This window comes from Bos mutus, chromosome 20 (assembly GCF_027580195.1).
Source record: "Bos mutus isolate GX-2022 chromosome 20, NWIPB_WYAK_1.1, whole genome shotgun sequence".
Taxonomy (NCBI): domain Eukaryota; kingdom Metazoa; phylum Chordata; class Mammalia; order Artiodactyla; family Bovidae; genus Bos; species Bos mutus.
Window position 1 is genome coordinate 62,812,345 of NC_091636.1, and position 18,890 is coordinate 62,831,234.

At 47.3% G+C, this 18,890-nt stretch overlaps 1 protein-coding gene and 1 pseudogene across 14 annotated transcripts in view; both read left to right on the forward strand.

The window, feature by feature from the left end:
• The first annotated feature begins 50 nt into the window (after positions 1–50).
• Positions 51–18,890, forward strand: part of ATPSCKMT (ATP synthase c subunit lysine N-methyltransferase) — a 118,359-nt gene continuing 99,519 nt past the window's right edge. For 10 of the 14 annotated variants that reach the window (XR_011461473.1, XR_011461474.1, XM_070357730.1 and 7 more), the window contains exons 1-4: positions 52–195; positions 4,312–4,601; positions 5,282–5,419; positions 7,246–7,296. Coding sequence is in view for 12 of the 14 variants with exons in the window: in XM_070357730.1 (XP_070213831.1) it covers positions 180–195; positions 4,312–4,601; positions 5,282–5,419; positions 7,246–7,296 (495 nt within the window). In the remaining 2 variants the exon portion in view is untranslated. Of the gene's footprint in view, positions 196–4,311; positions 4,602–5,281; positions 5,420–7,245; positions 7,297–15,530; positions 17,136–18,890 lie in introns of those variants that run through there. The other 4 variants (XM_070357719.1, XM_070357720.1, XM_070357721.1 and 1 more) reach the window with 2 other exon arrangements.
• LOC138984252 (U2 spliceosomal RNA) lies at positions 9,497–9,596 on the forward strand (annotated as a pseudogene).

An 18,890-nucleotide genomic window follows, 5' to 3' on the forward strand; every position in this document is an offset into this window, starting at 1 on the left:
AAGCCAGGAATAGATGTAAATTATACATTCATTAAAGCTTTAATATTGACTGTTTCTTGATAGTGTTTCCCAACGAGGAGCTCATTTACTTAGAACATTATTTTCTCCCTCGTTCCTCTCCCGGCTCTGGGAAGGTGGTAGAGTCCACTTCCGGTTTTCTAACTGCCGGAAATCTCGCGATGGATGGAGGAGGAGGTGAGGCCCGCCGCGGGCGGCGGGCTCTTTTGGGGCGCGGGCGCGGCGTCGGTCCCAGCGTGGGACTCGCGGTTAGTCCCCAAAGCAGCCCGTCCGAGTTGGACGCGGCGGGGCGGGGATCCGCGGGGCCGGTTTCCGGGCTCGCGGCCTGGCGTTCGGTGCTCAGTGCTCGCGCCTGCGGTGCGTGCTTGTGTTTGGCCCTGGTTTCTGACCGCCCGGAGCTGTTCTCTAGCGCCTTACGGCGAATAACTCAGTTTGGCACGATATTCCGAGATGTGGGCCCTGGAGTCCCGCTGTCCCGGTTGGGGAATCACAGCTCCACTTCTTTTTCTAGCTGCGTCTTTGGGGAAGTGACCTGTCTGCAGCAATGGCAGTAATAACACTGCTGCTCCTAAGTCACTTCAGTCGTGTCATCCGACTGTGCGACCCCATAGACAGCAGCTCACCAGGCTCCCCCGTCCCTGGGATTCTCCAGGCAAGAACACTGGAGTGGGCTGCCATCTCCTCCAGTGCATGAAAGTGAAAAGTGAAAGTGAAGTCGCTTAGTCGTGCGACCCCATGGACTGCAGCTTTCCAGGCTCCTCCGTCCATGGGATTTTCCAGGCAAGAGTACTGGAGTGGACTGGAGTGGGGTGCCATTGCCTTCTCGGAGTAATAGCGTCTCTCTTTACGGGTTCAGGGAGAACCGTGCCTGACCTTTGGCAAGCTGTGTTTAATATTGCACTGATACTTCGGTAACTAGCCCAGAGTTACGCAGCTCCTAAGAAGAAAATGGACCTGGCCTTGCACTGAATTTCCACCCCCTGAAGCCCGGAGTTGTGCTGCTTCTGAAAGTTTTTTTCTGGCAACCCTAGCGAAGTCCCAGGTCCTCTGAATCCCTCCAGCTGCTTTTTTCTAACGAGTGCTGATTACGACCTAATCATTTGTAGGCTTAAATTGATTTGTTGTGGGTTTCCAGCCTCAGCTGGTAAAGAATTCGCCTGCAATGCGGGAGGCCTGGGTTCGATCCCTGGGTTGGGAGGATCTCCTGGAGAAGGCAAAGGCTACTTACTCCAGTATTCTGGCCTGGAGAATTCCATGGACTCTATAGACCATGGGGTCGCAAAGAGTCAGACATATGTATGTCCCCTTCCTCTTGAACTTCACACCCCGCCCCATCCCATCCCACCCTTGTAGGTTGTCTCGAGTACCGAGAGTACCGAGTATCGAGTTGAGCTCCCAGTATTATACAGCAGGAAAGTCTGCTTTCTTTAGAGACAAAGATTTGTGTTTGCTTAGGGCTAGAGGGGGCGGGGAGGATGAGGGTAATGGCTGAAGCGTAAGGGTTCATCCTATGGAAGTAATGAAGAAATTCTAAATTTGACTGGTGATGGATTTAAGGAATTGGCTCTTGTGACTGTGGAGGCCCATGCTTACTGAGTGCTCAGTCGCTCAGTCATCTCCAACTCTTTGTGACCCCATGGACTGTAGCCCACCAGGCTCCTGTGTCCATGGGATGCTCCAGGCAAGAGTACTGGAGTGGGTTGCCATTTCCTTCTTCAGGGGATCTTCCCAATCCAGGAATCGAACCCGGGTCTCCTGCACTGCAGGCAGATTCTTTACCAACTGAGTTACTAGGAAAGCCCCAGCAACTCATCTCGTGCTACACAACTCTTAAGTTCTGAGACTCCAGAGCTATGTGAGATCTTTCTGATCACTGTCCTCTACAGTTGAAACACCTGCAGAAGGACTTTTTCATACGAGGCAAGGCAGATGTGCCTGCCTTTAAAAAAAGAAAGCAAATCTTCCGTTGGCATGTTAAGTTCCTCTGCGCAATGCTGAAAAGTATGAATGAGAATGTACTTAAAACTCCTGCTTTCTATCAAACACCATCATTTTTCTGAACTTTCACCTCCATCACTGGCAGCACGAGTAGACTTCTGTTACTGTTTCTGAGTTGGTCTTCTGCCATGACACCAGTTGTAAAACTCACTTTAGGAGACCTCAGCCTTCAATAACAAAGCCACGCTGAGCGGGAGATGCTGAGGTGGGTCAGCTGTGGGCTTCCGGTGTGTCCTGTGTCCACGTTTGGGCCTCACTTCAGTTGTGACACATTACCACATCTCATGGGCTTCTCTGGGTGGCTCGGGTAAAGAGCCCGCCTGCCAATGCAGGAGATGCGGGTTCGATCCCTGGGTCGGGAAGATCCCCTGGAGGAGGAAATGGCATCTACTCCAGTATTCTTGCCTGGAAAATTCCATGGATCGAGGAGCCTGGTGGACTGCAGTCCATGGGGTCGCAAAGAGTTAGATATGGCTCGGTGAGCATGCACACACTGGGATGGTAAGCAGAAGTCCATCTCTTAATCCCAGCACCTGTGAGGATGCTGCCTGAGCCACTGGCCGGATGTGGTTGAGTGAAGGACTTCAAGATGGGAGGCTTATCCTGGCCTGTCTGGGTGGCCCAGTGTACTCCCAAGGAAAGGATTCCTTTTTTAAGAAGGAGAGGGGAGCAGGGGTGTCAGAGGAGGTGTCTTGTGGAGCCGGTGGCTGGACTGGCCTGGGGCCACTGGCCGAGGAGTGCGGGCAGCCCGTCCTACCCCAGGGCTTCCAGAAGAGACAGGTACGCCCACCCTGTTTCAGAATCTGACCTCCAGAACTGTGCTTTTAATAAGTGTGTATCGTTTTTAACCGGCCTAGTTTATGGTAATTTCTTATCACAGCAGTAGGAGACTAAACACAGTGACCTTTTGAACAGAAACGTCTTCAAATGATGAGACTATTCTGTGCCCCTTCCTCTTACTCTGTTTGTCTACAGATTCCTGTGGTTTTGGTTTTAGCGCCTCAGCTAGATCGAGAGCTGGTTCAGGGCAGGGTGGTCTCGTTCCCGTGGGGTTCAGTGCTGCGCGCTGTTGTGCATGCTCTTCCTGTATCCCCTTGTCTCATCCTCACAATGATCCCGTGATCCCCACTTTACAGATGAGGAGACTGAGGTTCCGAGAGGTGAAGGGTCACAGCTGTTAGTAAGGAGTGGAGCCAGGGTCCGACCTCGGTAGGCTGTGCATCTGTGCCCTTACCCTCTGTGCTGTGCCCATCATTAATCCATTTCAGAATTAATTTCAAATTTCATCGTAAAAAATGTGAGATCCGGTGAACGGCTCGGCCTGTGGCGCGTCCGCGCGGTCCACGCGGGGCTTTGCGGGGCACTGCGCCGCGCGGGCGGCCTCGCCCCGAGCTCGGGGGCCGGCGCGCCCTACCGCTCTCCTGGTCGGGGCTCCCGCGCGGTCCCGGGAGGCCGCCCTCCCGCGTCAAATTTAAAAAAAAAAAAAAAAAATGTGAGATCCTATTACGAATCCATTCTGAAGCATAAAACTCAGGAGGATGTTTAAGGTACCATTTATTCCCTCGGTAATCAGTGATTGGAGTTTGTTTTGTTCTGTACTGTGATAGCACTGAAATGAGTATATTTTTGTCCTTTACAATCTGCCTTAAATATCTCCTTATTACCATGACTAAGATTTTTAGTAAAATTTTGTCTCCTCTGTTAACTTCAGAATTGAATTTGTACCACTGGATTTTTGATGCCTGACCAATTTTGATGTAGAATACTTTCTTCCTATTTGAAATAGGATAATGATTAGACATTTTTATGCTTATTATGGAGTTTTGTTCTGAACCACAAAAGTACAGAGTACATGGTTAATATTTGTATTAATGGATTGTTGTTTAGTTGCTAAGTCGTGTCCGAGTCTTTGTGACCCCATGAACTGCAGAACAGCGGACTCCCCTGTCCGTCATTATCTCCTGGAGTTTGTTCAAGCTCATGTCCATTGAGTCGGTGATGCCATGGGTACTGATTCATACTGGATACTGATTCATAAATAGATTTGAACACATTGTTTTCTGGGGATGACTGCTAGGGGAAAATCAGTATGTTGGAAAGAAAAGATTTCAGTCTCCCATTAGTATTGAATAATTTTCTGTTAAACACTCTAGTTGATAGGCTCTAGAACTCATTGTGGAATTCTACATTTGTAATTCTAATTGTAATGAGCAAAATTAGCCTTTAAAAAGCACGAGTTTATTTGTTGGATTTCTGATTTGATGTTTCATAAATCTTTTCCTGCTCTCAACCCAGGGACACACCTAGCAACACTTGAAGAAGGAAGGCCATCAGAATGTGTTCCACCTGCAAGTCTTGAAGCCAACAGTTTGAAGAAAAGCAGTTGGGGGGTCTTATTTACTGGCATTGTTGGGGGGACGCTGGTGGCTGTGTATGCTGTGGCCACACCATTTGTAACACCAGCCCTCCGAAGAATTTGTTTGCCATTTGTACCCGCCACTACGAAACAGATCGAAAACGTTGTGAAAATGTTGGAATGCAGGAGAGGACCCCTGGTGGACATCGGTAGTGGTGACGGACGTATTGTGAGTTACTCGAAGACGTTTTAAGGTTTACGTTTTTTGGGGTTTTATGTTTTAAAATTTCTGTTTCACATTTCTTAGGAGGCTTATGCAAAGCCTTGCTAAATTGATAGCCTAATAAAGTATTCATTTAATTTTGTGTTTTCTTGGCTGAACTACTGAGTCCTTCAGCAGGACTTTGGAATTTATTTTTCTCAGATTAATTGTTCTTAAAGGGGAAAGTGCTCTGGATGTCTGGTAAAAAGCAACAATTGACTGATGATTATGAAATTGTTCATTAAAAAACTTAGGCCAACAGAAACATGTTAAGTCACGTAGTTTGACTATTTTACATTTTTTTCCAAGGGTGACTCCTAGGGAGAAAAAAAAAATCAGTATTTTGGGGAAAAAAATTTCAGTCTTCCATTAGTATTGAATAATTTTCTGTAAAACCCTGTAGTTCGTATTGAATTAATTCTGCTGCTTGTGGGTTCAGTCCCTGGGTTGGGAAGATCCCTTGGAGGAGGAAAGGGTGACCCACTCCAGTATTCTTGCCTGGAAAATCCCAGGGACAGAGGAGCCTGGCAGGCCAGCGTCCATGGGTTTGCAAAAAGTTGGACATGATGTAGGGACTCAACAACAGTAACAACATAAGTAGGGAGTTTTCATGTCTTTTTCTGATCTTGAGCACAACCTCTCCGCAGGTGATCGCAGCTGCAAAGGAAGGGTTCACAGCTGTGGGTTATGAGTTGAACCCCTGGCTCGTCTGGTACTCCAGGTACCGCGCTCGGCGGGAAGGGGTGCAGGCATCTGCCAGATTTTACATCTCAGACTTGTGGAAGGTACGTACAGCCGAGGACATGCTAGAGCACTCCACCCCCAAACTTTATGATTTTTGATTAGTATGACTGAAAACTGAATTAAAATAGAGAGTTGAAGTGTATATTTCGGCATTATGAAATGTGAACAGCTTTTAAATTGATAGATTTTACAAATCAGCCCTACGTTAGAGTAGAAACTTAAGGTTTATAACTTTACAGGTCATGTGACTTCTAAGGCTTTATTTACTCAATTTAAAATGTTCTCATTTCTCTTTATTATGCAGTGATAAAGATTTTTTTATCTCATTTGTAAGTCTTGTACATTGTCATATAGGCATTAACTTGTTAATGTCATTCTTGGTAAATAGTTTTGTGTGTGTGAGTGTATTTATATGCGCATATGAATATGTGTGTCTGAGTGTGTTTGAGACTGTGCGTCTGAGTTTGTATGTGTGTTTATGTGTGTGTGTGTATGTGAGTGTGTGCACGCTAATGTGAGTGTGTGTGGGTACATGTGTGTATGTGTATATATACCTAGGGAGAGACAGAAGTAGTGCAGGAGAAAGGAAAGGACCCGCCAACCGTGCTGTGATGCTCCTTTGCATCTTCAAAAAGTATAAGATATTTCCAAGTTTACTTGTTTTCTAAAAAGTGCCTGGTAATTTTGCTTTAGGAATGCTCCATAAAATGCTTTTTCTTAAATAAGAATTTTCCTTTGTAATAGTGTCATCAGTAGCTTATAAAAATTCACTTGAGTTTTGTTTGCATTGTTTTTTATTCCATATATACGTAAATGATCTCTCTAGAGAGTAAATAAAACTTTTATTGGGTAATAAGAATTTTGACTGGCGAAGCACTTTTCCCCCCAGTTTTCCAACTAAAGACCATTTTATTGCCATTTTTACTTAAGTGTTTTAGAGAAGAGGAGGGGGACCAGAATTCTAAGGATGACTCCATAGGAGAAACAGGTGGTTCTGAAAAACCTCGAGTTCTTGCTAAGCTTGTTTTGTGTAGAGCAGAGTAGAAAGTGGGCCGGGGTGCAGATGGCCCAGTCTACCAGGGTGACCACTGGTGGTCACTGGTGAGTCCCTGCTTTTCTGACCATCAATCTGGGTGGCCCTGTGTGGAGTGGCTGTGAGGATGAGCTGGGATAGCTTCTGTGGAAACTTCTGGAAAACTAACAGATGTGCTAACACGGGTGAAAGTATTAATACGGGAAATCTTAAAAAGGGCCACTGTTTGTGACAACCCACTATTTTTCTGAACTTTCTATTTTGTATTGGGGTATATATGCTGGAAAAGACTGAAGGCCAGAAGACAAGGGGGCAACACAGGATGAGATGGTTGGTTGGCATCACCAACCCCATGGACATGAATTTGAGCAAACTCTGGGAGGTAGTGAAGGACAGGCATGCTGCAGTCCAGGGGGTCACAAAGAGTCAGACAGCTTAGCTACTGAATAACAACCATGGCCGATTAACAATGTTGTGATAGTTTCAGGTGGACAGCAGAGGGACTCAGTCATACATAGACATGTGTCCATTTCCCTCCAGACTCCCCTCCCATCCAGGCTGCCACGTAACATTGAGCAGAAGTCCTTGTGCAACACAGTAGGTCCTTGTTGGATATCCACTTTAAATATAGCACTAGGTACACGTCCATCCCAAACTCCCTAACTGTCCCTCCCCGGTGGCAACCAGAAGTTCGTTTTCTAAGTCTGTGAGTCTCTTTCTGGAAAACCAACTATTTTTTGAAATGGGAAATTGCTATTCATTCCGAAATAAAGCTTAAGCTGATGTTTGACTTTCCAGAATTAATCTATGAATTGTTTTCTCCCTTCTCTTCAGGTCACTTTTTCGCAGTACTCAAATGTTGTTATCTTTGGTGTGCCCCAGATGGTGAGTATGCCCTTCCTGCCACCCAAGTGTCTTTTTCTAGGTTAGGAGGGGGCTTCTGGCCTGCTCCCCTGTGTGCAGAATGACAGATCATTGGTTTAACAAAGTACTTGAGGGCCTTGATAGTTTAATCATAAAAGATTCAGTCTTGTCGTTTAAAAGTTCTGCTTTAGATGAAGGTCTCAGTGATCTACCTAAGCCCTAACAATTTGAGTCTGAAAACTGCTTTATGAGCTCCTGGTGTCTAATGTGGGTTTTCACAGTTGCTCACTTATTATATCCAGCTGAAATCACTTGGGAAAGTTAACGGGAGGGGACTTCCCTGATGGCTCAGTGGTAAAGAATGTGTGTGCAATGCGGGAGACATGGGTTCAATCCCTGGGTCGGGAAGATCCCCTAGAGAAGAGAACGACTACCCGCTCCATTATTTTTGTTCGGGGAATTCTGTGGACAGAGGAGTGTGGCAATTTATTGTCCATGGAGTCACAAAGAGTTGGACACAACTGAAGCGACTTAGCATGCACACACAAGCCTTGAGTAGTTTCTGTTGACCTCAGTTGGCTGATTTGTATTGAATTCTGACTCTGTACTTTGGAAAGTAAAAATGCTGCAGCATTGGACTGCAAATGGTCCAAAATTTAGCCTTTGGAAAGATGACCAGAATGCGAGGCTTTCGTTGTAATTGTTGGTTTACTGACTGTAGAAAGAAATCCTCCTCCACTTTTCAAGCTCTATAATTGTAGGCATAGTAATCCTGGCAGATTTCGGTTGTTTGCCAAAATGCCACTAAGTAAGTGATACGGTTTTTATTTTTTTAAAAATGGACTTTTTTTGTTGTTATGCTTTCTTATTCATATCTTAATTTTTCCTTAAGATATCTCATGCTGGAGAAATTTTTTTCTATTAGAGTTTTCCATAAAATGCATTTTTCTCTATTTTTTAAAAAAAGTATTTAGAAGTGCTTTTGTTAAATACTCTTGAAAGTGATAGGATTCTGTATGTTCATAATTCTCAGCAAGCCTAACATGAAGATGAAACCTGGTTGTCTATACTTTTGTTATAAAAATGAAAAGAAGTAGAAAGGCATGATCTCTGATCATTAAAAAAAACACCTAAAAACGTATTTGGTATCAGAATTGCTATGGAATCTGATGGTTTTTTTCCCTACTTATTGTGAAGTTTGAGCATTCTTTTGGGATAATTGGCATTTTGAGGCAAAGAACCTTAATTTAAAATCCATGCTTTATACAAATAGAAAGCTGACATGTTTTGCGCTGTCTTGAGAGGCCCTGAGGTGCTGTCCCAGTAGGGGGCAGCACTGGCCTTCTCCTGGCTCCAGCTCCTTGGGCTTCTCACCACATTTGAAGTGTAGTCAGTTTTGGGAACTGTTCACCCAAGGGAAGAGTGTTATTTTGATAAATACTTTTGTGATTATGAGCCATTCTTCTGTACACAGAGAAACCTTAAATAAGGCACTTGCAGCATTTCACCATTCTCAGGAAGAAGGAAGCAGCTGAAATGCACAAAGTGCCCACGTCTCCTGGCACGAGAGGGATTCAGCCAACTTGGAGTCCTCCACGCGGGGGGACGGAGCAGGGTGCTGAGGCTCAGATGGCCTCGGTGGGTCTGAGAGGCTCGGTTTCCCTGGTGGAGGTCCCTGTTTTCCGCCCTCCCAGGCCTTGCCTGCATGGAAACAGTGAGAGGAGGGAGGGGGCTGCCAGGGGCTGCCAGGTCAGCCCTTGGGGTCCTTAGGGTCCTGGGAAATTCTTTTAGGCTGTCTGGGCTCATTATGCCGTCTCCTGTTAGAACATATTTTACTTCTCCACTCACTAGCCGGTGTCCCAGTAGGGGCTTGGTGGCTGGACAGAGCCAGCATGGCAGGGTTTCCTGTGGCCACTGGGGCGCACGTGGGCCGTGAGAAGCCGGAGGCGGCATTGGGAGTGTCAGAGGGCGAGACCCTGGTGTTACGTGGCCTCCCTCTCCTGCTGCTGCTGGACTGGTCATCCCTCACAGCTCTGCGTTTCCGGTGCCGGACTGGCGGTCCCTTACAGCCTTGCATTTCCGGTGCCAGACTGGTGGTTCTTCACAGTTTAGCGCAGCAGCGCTTGGCTTACAGTGGCCTGAGCCTGTGTCATGTGTGTGTGTCCAGGGTAGCAGGAGTGAGAGTGCCAGTGGACCTGGTAGACCAGTGCCTGGATGGGAGATCGCTTCTCGGCCTTTTGGCTAAGATCGAGTGTAGTATCTGTCCTTAGCAGTTTAATATCTGGGGCTTCCCTCATAGCTCAATCGGTAAAGAATCCGCCTGCAATGCAGGAGACCCCGGTTCAATTCCTGGCTCAGGAAGATGTGCTGGAGAAGGGATAGGCTATCCGCTCCAGTATTCTTGGGCTTCCCTTGTGGCTTAGTTGGTAAAAACTGCCTGCAATGTGGGAGACCTGGGTTCGATCCCGGGATTGGGAAGATCCCCTGGAGAAGGAAACAGCTACCCATTGCAGTATTCTGGCCTGGAGAATTCAATGGACTGTGCAGTCCATGGGGTCACGAAGAGTCGGACAGGACCGAAAGACTTTCACGTTCACCGTGAACTTAGCTGCCAGGAGGGTGGGACAGATTGGTCGCGTCCTTGTTGCAAACCCTCCGGTGACTTCATTGTGCTTTAAACCAGTGATGATAAGGCCCAGCCTTCCATCTGGCCTTGGTACCTGGCTGCCCCCAGCTCTCTGCGCACTGGCCCTGCCCTCCTCTTGGCTCCTGGACCACACTGTGTGGGGCTGTATCCTCCCCAAGACTCCAGTGCCCCCAACTCTGGGCCTGGTTAGCAAACGTTTGCTGACCACTCAGGTCAGATGTCTCTTCCTCCAAGAAGCCATCCTTGGTTGCCCTGTGTGATGAGCCCCGACACCACGATTTCTAAAGCTTGTTCCCTTCCCTGTGGACATGTGACTGCACTTCTGCTCATGTGATGGCTTTGGTGGCATTGGCTGTGTGCACTGCACTGTGAGCTCAGGAACAGGGCAGACCTGTTGAGCTCTGCCAGACTCCCAGCTCCTGGCTCAGAGTGATCACCTAGGAAACGTTTGTTAAACGAATGGATGAATATGGTGTAAACATGCGCGTTAAGTACACTCTGCCCGTGGGCTATTAAGTTTCATAACTTCAAAGGATGACTCATTTAATTTTAGTTACGAATTCTGTTATGAATCCATGAGTGAAAATAGTGTCATAGTGTTCTGATAAAGAAACAGGATTCATGACCATGAATCCTGCATTCAGTCATTCATTAAACAAGTGTTTACTCAGGGTCCACTAAGCATCAGACCCTGTTCAAGTACTTCAGTGAATAAAGAGAAAAAAGGAAACATCCCTGCCCCAAGGTATTTGCGTGCTAGTTGGGAGAGCAGGTATTCAGTGAGACGGCAGCGAGGACTGTGTGGTACAGTAAGGGGGTCAGTGCTGTGGGCTCACCAAAGCGGGAGAGGGAGACTGTCTTCGAAGATGGGACATTGGAAGTGAGGGGCAGCCGTGCGGCCATATCTGGAAGAGCGCTCCAGGTCGAGGAACAGCCACCGCGAAAGGAAAGGTGCTGAGGGGTGTGTGCCTGTGGGTCCAGAAGCAGCGAGGGGGTGGTCGTGGTGGGAGGGGGTGAGCAGGGGTGGCGGGGGAGAGTTATGGGGTCCAGGTGGGAAAGACAGGGCCTGCCGTGGGGAGCAGAGGGTGGGGGAGATGCTGGGAGACGGGTCTGAGCTCTTGCGGGCATCCAGGCCATCAGTGGGGGAAGCCAGTGCCAGGGTGGAGAAGCTGGTGACAGGTGGTGAGACTCTGGATGCTCGATGAGTACAGGAACAACAGGGTGAGCTGGCAGATCCAGTGGGGGGCCCCCCCCAAGTGCCTGACCTGAGCTGCTGGAGTCTGCTGAGCTGGGAAGCTGTAGGCAGACTGGGTAGGGGTAGGGTGGGGGGATCAGGAATTCCTCATGACACACACAGTCTGGGACACGTGTGGGGTGACACGTGTAGGCATGTCAGGCGGGCCGTGCCCGGAGGTCTGGGCTCAAGGTAGGGGGCTTGTGGGGCATCAGCGCCCAGGAGCTGAAGCCGTAGGGGGCTGAGATCACCCAGGGAGGGGCCAAAGCCTTGCTGGACCTGAGCCCTGGCCTCAAACACATGCGCGGCCCCCAGCAAAGGACACAGAGGAGTTGGGGCGGAGAAAAGGGAGGTGGAGTGACCCAGTGGCTCAGAGCTACGGACGGACCTGGCTGTTGTCTTGTGCCTTTAGCTGGTTTCAGCTTATGTTTCAAGTTTTGAAGAGGTAATTAAAATAGGATGAGTTCATGTCACTTTGAAACGCATAATTGTATGAATTACTTTGAGTTTGATTAGGCAGAGATGACACATCACGGCTTCTCTTTGTGTAAGATATCAAGACCCAGGTTGTTGCATATTTATGTGTAATTTAGTCCGTTAATTTCTTATGATTGAAATAGAGCCTTTCATTCATAGGTTTATCTTGACTTAGCATATGACAGTCATTTGGAAATAAAAGGTCTGTAAAAGAGAAAAGAATAGTAATCTGAATAAATTTACAGTTGTCCTTTTTATGAACAAAATTAGCATAAGAAACCCCTGACATTTTGGAAAAACACATATTGTCTTATTCTTTGCTTCTTTAATTTTTCCCTCAAGGAACAAAATTTTTTTTTTTTTTTTTTTTGTAAAAGAGTTATCTTTTTGGAGAAGGAAATGGCAACCCACTCCAGTATTCTTGCCTGGAGAATCCCATGGACGGAGGAGCCTGGTGGGCTACAGTCCGCGGGTCGTAAAGAGTCAGACACGACTGAGCGACTTCACTTGTCTACTGACTATATAACATCCAGCTGAAGACTAGCAGAGGGGTACTCTTTCTGTCCCCTTCTGATGCCTATGTCAAAAGCTTTCTCTATCTCCTTTATACTTCAATAAAACTTTATTATACACACACACACAAAATAAAGAGTAATCTTTTACTAGCTGTTATAAGAATAAAAATATTCCATCCTTAGTGGAATTTATTCATTGTTACCTCAGTATTGATTCTAATAAAGAATCAGAAGTTTGGCTCACTCCAGCCACAGGTCATGTAGAGGAGTTTTTTCCCAAACTGCTTTTTAAAGACACAGGTGAGGAATCAAACTGTCATAGAAAATTTGCTCATCTTACTTTAACAGATCACTTTAATTAATGTCTGTCTGTGCCGGGCCCCCACTGCTGTGCTTGGGCTTCTCTAGTTGCGGCGAGCGGGCTGCTCCCTAGTTGGCGCGCACAGGCTTCTCCTTGCACTGCCTTCCCCTGTTGTGAGCACAGGCTCCAGGTGCGCAAGCTCCAGCTGTTACAGCTCACAGGCGCGGTAGTTGTGGTGCGTGGGCGTAGTTGCTCTGTGGCCTGTGGAATCTTCCTGGACCAGGGATCAAAACCCGTGTCCCCTGGATGGGCAGGCAGAGTCCTATCTGGCACGTTCAGTCTGGGACACATGTGGGTTGACACATGTAGGCATGTCAAGTGGGCAATGGCTGATGCCCGGAGGTGTGGGCTCAAGGTAGGGGGCTTGTTGAGGCATCCGTGCCCAGGAGCTGAAGCCAAGGGGGGACTGAGATCATCCGGGAAGGGGCCAAAGCCTTGCTGGACCTGAGCCACCACGGAAGTCCTGCTTGATTACTTTTAAAGAGAGTAGCTTTTGCATAGGTCTTGGTTTCTAAACATCGCTTCTCAGAGGAACCAGGAACGTTTGAGAAGTGGCTGATCCCGGGCCTGGGAAGGGAAGATGTGAAAGCCTGGAACATATAGTCGAGTGTGAATGTGAGGAAGTGCTCAGAAGGTTTGGTTGGGGCACATGCACAGGAGAGAAGCCAGCTTGAGGGGCTCCGGATGACAAACCGGACAACTTGAGCGTTAGAAGAAATGAGGACGACAGCGGATCGTAACCCGTTGATGAATCCAGGAGTTCATGCTTGCAGTGATGGAGACAGTGAGGGGAACGCTCTTCCTTGAGATTCTGACTATTGATCTGAAAGAAAGGATGGGTCTGGCAAGTTGCTGCTTTCAACCTGGGTAGTGAAATTGACTCAGGCAGTCATCAAGATGGAGCACTCAGTGGGGGCCAGTTAGACGAGTAACGACATTTACATCTTTTCAGGGTGTCTGCCCACAGTATCTTGTTCATTTTGAAGGAGGAATAGTAACCACAGTGTGGAGACGCTGAGATGCCTCCTTAGCCGAGTGGTGTGTTACCCTCAAAGCAGAAGGACCCCACGGGGTCAGGACTGTCGAGTGTGTGAAGTTCACAACCCCTGTGCTGGGTCGTTGCCACGGACGCACATGCCGCTCATCACAAGCAGGCACCAGGGGGACTCGCCCGTGTGCTTCTTTTTTGAGTTAAAATTTTATTTGGGGGCAAAATGAGGACTGTAGCCTGGGAGACAGCCCCTCAGATAGCTCTGAGAAACTGCTCCAAAGAGGCAGAGGGATAGGGTAGTATTTATGTGATTTTGGTGAAGGAGGAATACTTACAGTCAAGCACATAGGCTTTTTTGCAGAAGGTTTCTGCTGGTCACAAGAGACAGTCATCACCACGAAGGATTTTTGTGCTTTTTTAGATATGAGGAGGTGCAAGAATTGGGCTCATGAAATCAGCTCCTGAAGACACCTGTCTCTGAAGGCATTTCCTGTCAGTTTTTCCCAAGCACAGAATGCCTTTCTGCTGTCCACCCTGAACTCCTTTCAGGGGATGTTGGCGGTCAGCAGCTGCAGCAGCATGTGATTTAACCCTTGTAGAGGTAGATGGCAAATGCCAGTTTGCAGTCAACAGGGCCTACTCATGGTCATAAATTCGACTGTCCTTTGGGCAGCATTTCGTGACCATTTCATCTGACGATGCTAGGAAGGCTCGTTCCAAGGGCCAGCGAAGATTTTGCAGACAGATCACTCAGTGTGCTCTTACTGGACTAGGTCTATCAGCAGTAACCAGAGGGCTCTGGACCAGCTGTCTTACTCAATCTTTCATGGTCCGGGCAAAACTCCCTCTTGTATCTTCCCGTATTTAGAGTTACACCATTACAATCATTGACCATATACAGGAGTATATATTTGATCAACTGCTTCAAGTCGACTGGCCTGTGTTCTTAAAGGAGGTTATTGTCATGACAGACAAAGAAAGGCGAGAGATTGTTCCAGATTCAAGGAAACCAAGGAACCATTACAACTCTGTGCACTGCGCGACCCTGGACTAGGGGAGTGTGTGGAGGACATTCCTAGGGCATTTGATCGGGTGCTGTTGGGATGATTGTTGTTGGGATACAGTGTTAAGTTTCCTGAATTTGATAACTGTGCTGAGGCTCTTTCTCAGAAAACACTGAAGTACCAGGGAGTAAAGGGGCATGTTGTGGGCAGCGTGTTCTCAGATGGTTTAGAAAAAGTGTTCTGAGAGAGGGGGGCGAAGAGCAAGTCAGATAAAGCAGCTGTGACAAACTGGAAACTGGTGAGCCCGGGTGCAGGAGTACAGCAGTGTTCTTGCTCTATTCTTGTACCCTTTCTGTAGAGGTGAAATTATTTGAAAATAATTAAAAAATAGAGAAAAATATATTTAAGAGGTGAAGCTGGTAATATATTTTTAGGACCTGAAGATAAAATTTTAAGCAGCTGTTAATTTGCTAATATAATCACAGTGTCAGTACTTTTAGTAAACAATAAAACTCTTTCCTCACAAATAGATTACTTATAAAGTTATGTGTAAGTGATACGTAACAGAATTTTACTTTTCGTAAGTTATGTTGACTATAAAGAAATTAATTATTGGGATATTATGGATATCTTTTTAAAAGAATTGTGGAATGTTTGATCATATTTCAATTTGGTAGAATGTGTATTTTTTTTCATGGTCTAATTCCATGTTTCTTTAGTTAGGAAAGTGGAAATCTGTGATACACATTTGCTAAAAATGACAGATTTTATATTTGATGATAGAAAATAGTTTTAAAATGGTGGTTCACGTGACTTCTGTATTTTGGTGGCTTGTCGCCCAGGAGTGCTCTGTTTTACAGTCAATAATCTGGCGCAGATATTTTCAGGGAGACAGTACAGAAGGACACTGAAGGGCCCTTCCTGTGACCCCCCTTCCTGTGTCCCCCCTTCCTGTGACCCCCCCTTCTGTGACCCCCCCTTCCTGTGATCCCCACTCCCTGAAATGATGGCTGTCATTCTCCACAGATGGCGCAGTTGGAGAAGAAGCTCGAGCTTGAGCTTCAGGACGACGCTCGGGTCATTGCTTGCCGGTTCCCCTTCCCGCACTGGACCCCGGCACAGGTCACGGGGGAGGGGATAGACACCGTGTGGGCCTACGACGCGCGCTCTTTCAGGGGAGGAGATGGGAGGCCCTGAAGATCTGTGCACTTCTTGTCGGTTGTTCCCGTACAGGCTCTACCCAGAGTTTTCTGAGGTGTTGGAGTCTTTGATCTTCTAGAGACTTTAAGGCTGTGTCTTCAGCAGAGATTACATTTCTCACCGCTGTGGAATGAGAAATGACAATTACTTTCCCTGACTTTTGGAGAAAATAAGCAGAAGTTGAGGCCAGCAGGTAGATGAAAAGCCCCCTTTCACGGTGTATGCTAACAACTGTGCTACTTGGATGTGAGAAGATTCGAGTAGGCTCTGCTCACGTTGATGGCTGGGAAAGACACTAGCAGCTCTGCACATTGTCAAGGATGTGATTTGACGCCACAGATGACAAGAAGTAATTTTTAAAGAGGGAATGTGTTGTAAATGCAACTTGCTGTTTCCTATAACTTTATTCATACTTTAGATTTATCTTTTTTTTCCTTTCTTTCTGTGCTTGAGGACAAGATTAGTTTTCTAAAGGTTTAGAGAAGTGTTATATTTTATAACACTTTTTTTGGAATAACTTCTTCCAAGGCTGTTGGGTTACTGTATTTTGGCAATCTAAGATATATATGTGTGTGTAAATCTGTGTACATACATACACATTTTAACATTTTTGAATTGTGACATACCTTCCAATTGATGGTGTTTTGTAACCTAATTGGCAGTGTGGCGCTTCATGGCACAGTTGTATGTCAGCCACTGTTGGCAGAGTCTCAGATTTGATGAACTATGGTATTCAGAGAAGATACATGCTGTGGTGGAATAGTTGGTATGATTTGGTAGTGAAATAAACCATCCTGAACTTTGCGAAGGCAGACCTGGCTTCAGAGCCCCAATTCAGCAGCAGCAGGGCCTTGTCCAAGTGGCTGGGCCTTGGTTTCCTGAGCATCACTGTCATTTGGATAGTGGTATGCTGAACAGGGGGCTGGAGACCGATCTGTAGAACTCTCAGCACGGAGTCTGAGGCCTGTAAGTGGTGTTTATTATTTCAGACACTAAAGAAAAGCTTGTTCACAGAAGCTGCAGATTATTTCTGCTGGTCACCTCTTTATTTTATGAAAGCAGCCATTTATTTAATATTTCTCATTTGTGAGAAGAGATTTAACTGATTTAGATTAAAGACACGTCAAGGAAAACCTTTGAATATTAGTAGATAAACCTCACATATCTGAAAAATGAATATTGACTGTTGGCTCGCACAATCCCCGTGTATCACAGAAAGGAGTTAAACTCCCAGTAATATTACACCTGAAACCCGAACACCAAACCATGTTAAGAGAGGTTTGATCAAATGAGATGGTTAGCATTTTTAACTAAACTGATAAAAATATGATCAGTTTGATAATCTTCACTTTCATGAGCAGCAAGTGGGGAATCATTCATTCAACAAATGCTTATTGACTGTCTACTGTGTAATAAACTTCTCTGATTCAATGGTGAGTGACATGCAAATCCCCAGATCTTACGGGGTTTATGTTCTAGAAGAGAGACAAACAGGTGAGTGAATGTTACCATGTATGAATTTTCTGGAAGACGTAAGCGGTGTGATGGTGTAACAAGAAGCGAGTGTGTCTGGGGTGAGAGGGTGGGATATTGTGGACATTCGTCAGAGCGTATGGCAGAGTATGCAGAACGTACGGCAGGAGTCTCCTTAAGTCTCGACAGAAGAGCGGACAGACCAGAAGCACATCCCTTGGTTGTGTAGTGTGTCTTGTCCCCCACTGGGGCTGTAGCGTGTTGTTGTTGAGTTGCTGAGTCCTGTCTGACTCTTGTGATCCTATGAACTGTAGCCCTCCAGGCTCCTCTGTCCTTGGGATTTCCCAGGCAGGAATACTGGAGTGGATTGCCATTTCCCCCTCCAGGGGATCTTCCTGACCCAGGGATCAAACCGTGTCTCCTGAATTGGCAGACAGATTCTTCACCACTGAGCCACCAGGGAAGCCCTCAGGCTACCTTGTTAAGTGATAAACCCATGTTGTTCTTAAGCTGCTTTCACGTGGGTGCTGTGATATTTGCAACCTCAGCAGTCTGATGGAGACAGGAGGGGTGAGGGGGGAAGCCTGCTGACGAGGTTGGAAGGTGTGTCTGGAGTGTCCTAGAGGGATGGCGAGCCCCCAGGAACTCCCACCCACTCCTAGAGTGGCGTTTAGGAATGGTACCAAGTCACGGGGTCTATGACCTTGGGCCCGGCCTTCACAGCTGACATCCCATGAGAGCATCTTGTTCTTGGGGACATGGGAAGCAGAATCTCCTCTGTATCCTTGCCCCTGGGGAGTTCTGTTGGAGGAGAGATGATTTCTCAGGCTTGGAAAGGACTTGGGGAAAGGAAGGGAAGAACTCACCTTGGACTGCCCTTCTTAGCACGTAGAGGAGCTATTATGGGCTGCATGTTTGTTTCCTGTGTTGAAATCCTAACCTCCCCAAGTGTGTTGGCATCAGGAAGAGGGACCTTGGCTTTAGGTTATGAGGGTGGATTTGTGCCCTGATGAAAGAGACCCCAGAGTGCTCTCTCGCCCGGTCCACCCCAGAAGGTCACAGTGGGAAGAGGGCCGCCACCAGACCCCACATCAGCCAGCACCTTGATCCTGGACTCCCCAGCCTCTGGGACAGTGAGAAGTAGGCGCTTGGTGTTTCAGCCCCTTTCTGTGGTATCCGTCAGAGCGGCCCGATCTGATTGAGACCAGCCAGCGCTGAGAAGAGCCACACCAGCCCTTCCCAGACCTGTCTGGGCTCCAGCCAACATTTTCTTAGCCCCAGCGAGGAAGGGAAGTGGGAGGGAGCCTGGCTTCAAGAGGACTCTCCTGGGAACCCGCGGGAAGGGCGAGAAACCAGCCCACTGCCCTGATGAGTGGGGCCGAGTAAGCTCCCGGTCGGTTGGATGCTGTGGGTGGACGCTCTTAGTGAAGGCGGCCTCCCTGGGAGGGGTCTTCTCTCTGGATCTCCCCTCCTGACACTCACGGCGGGGAAGCTTTGAACACAGTTTGTCCCTCGACTAATGTGGGTGATAGAACTGGAAATAGGAACAGAAGAAACTGCTCTGAGAAGCAGAGTGAATTCTGGGTGGTAAAGGGTCTTGAGAACACACCCAAAGAGGCACAGTCATAGAGGTGGGGATGCGGGCTTCCCCGGTGGCTCAGTGATAAAGAATCCGCCTGCCAATGCAGGAGACACGCGTTCGACCCGTGGTCT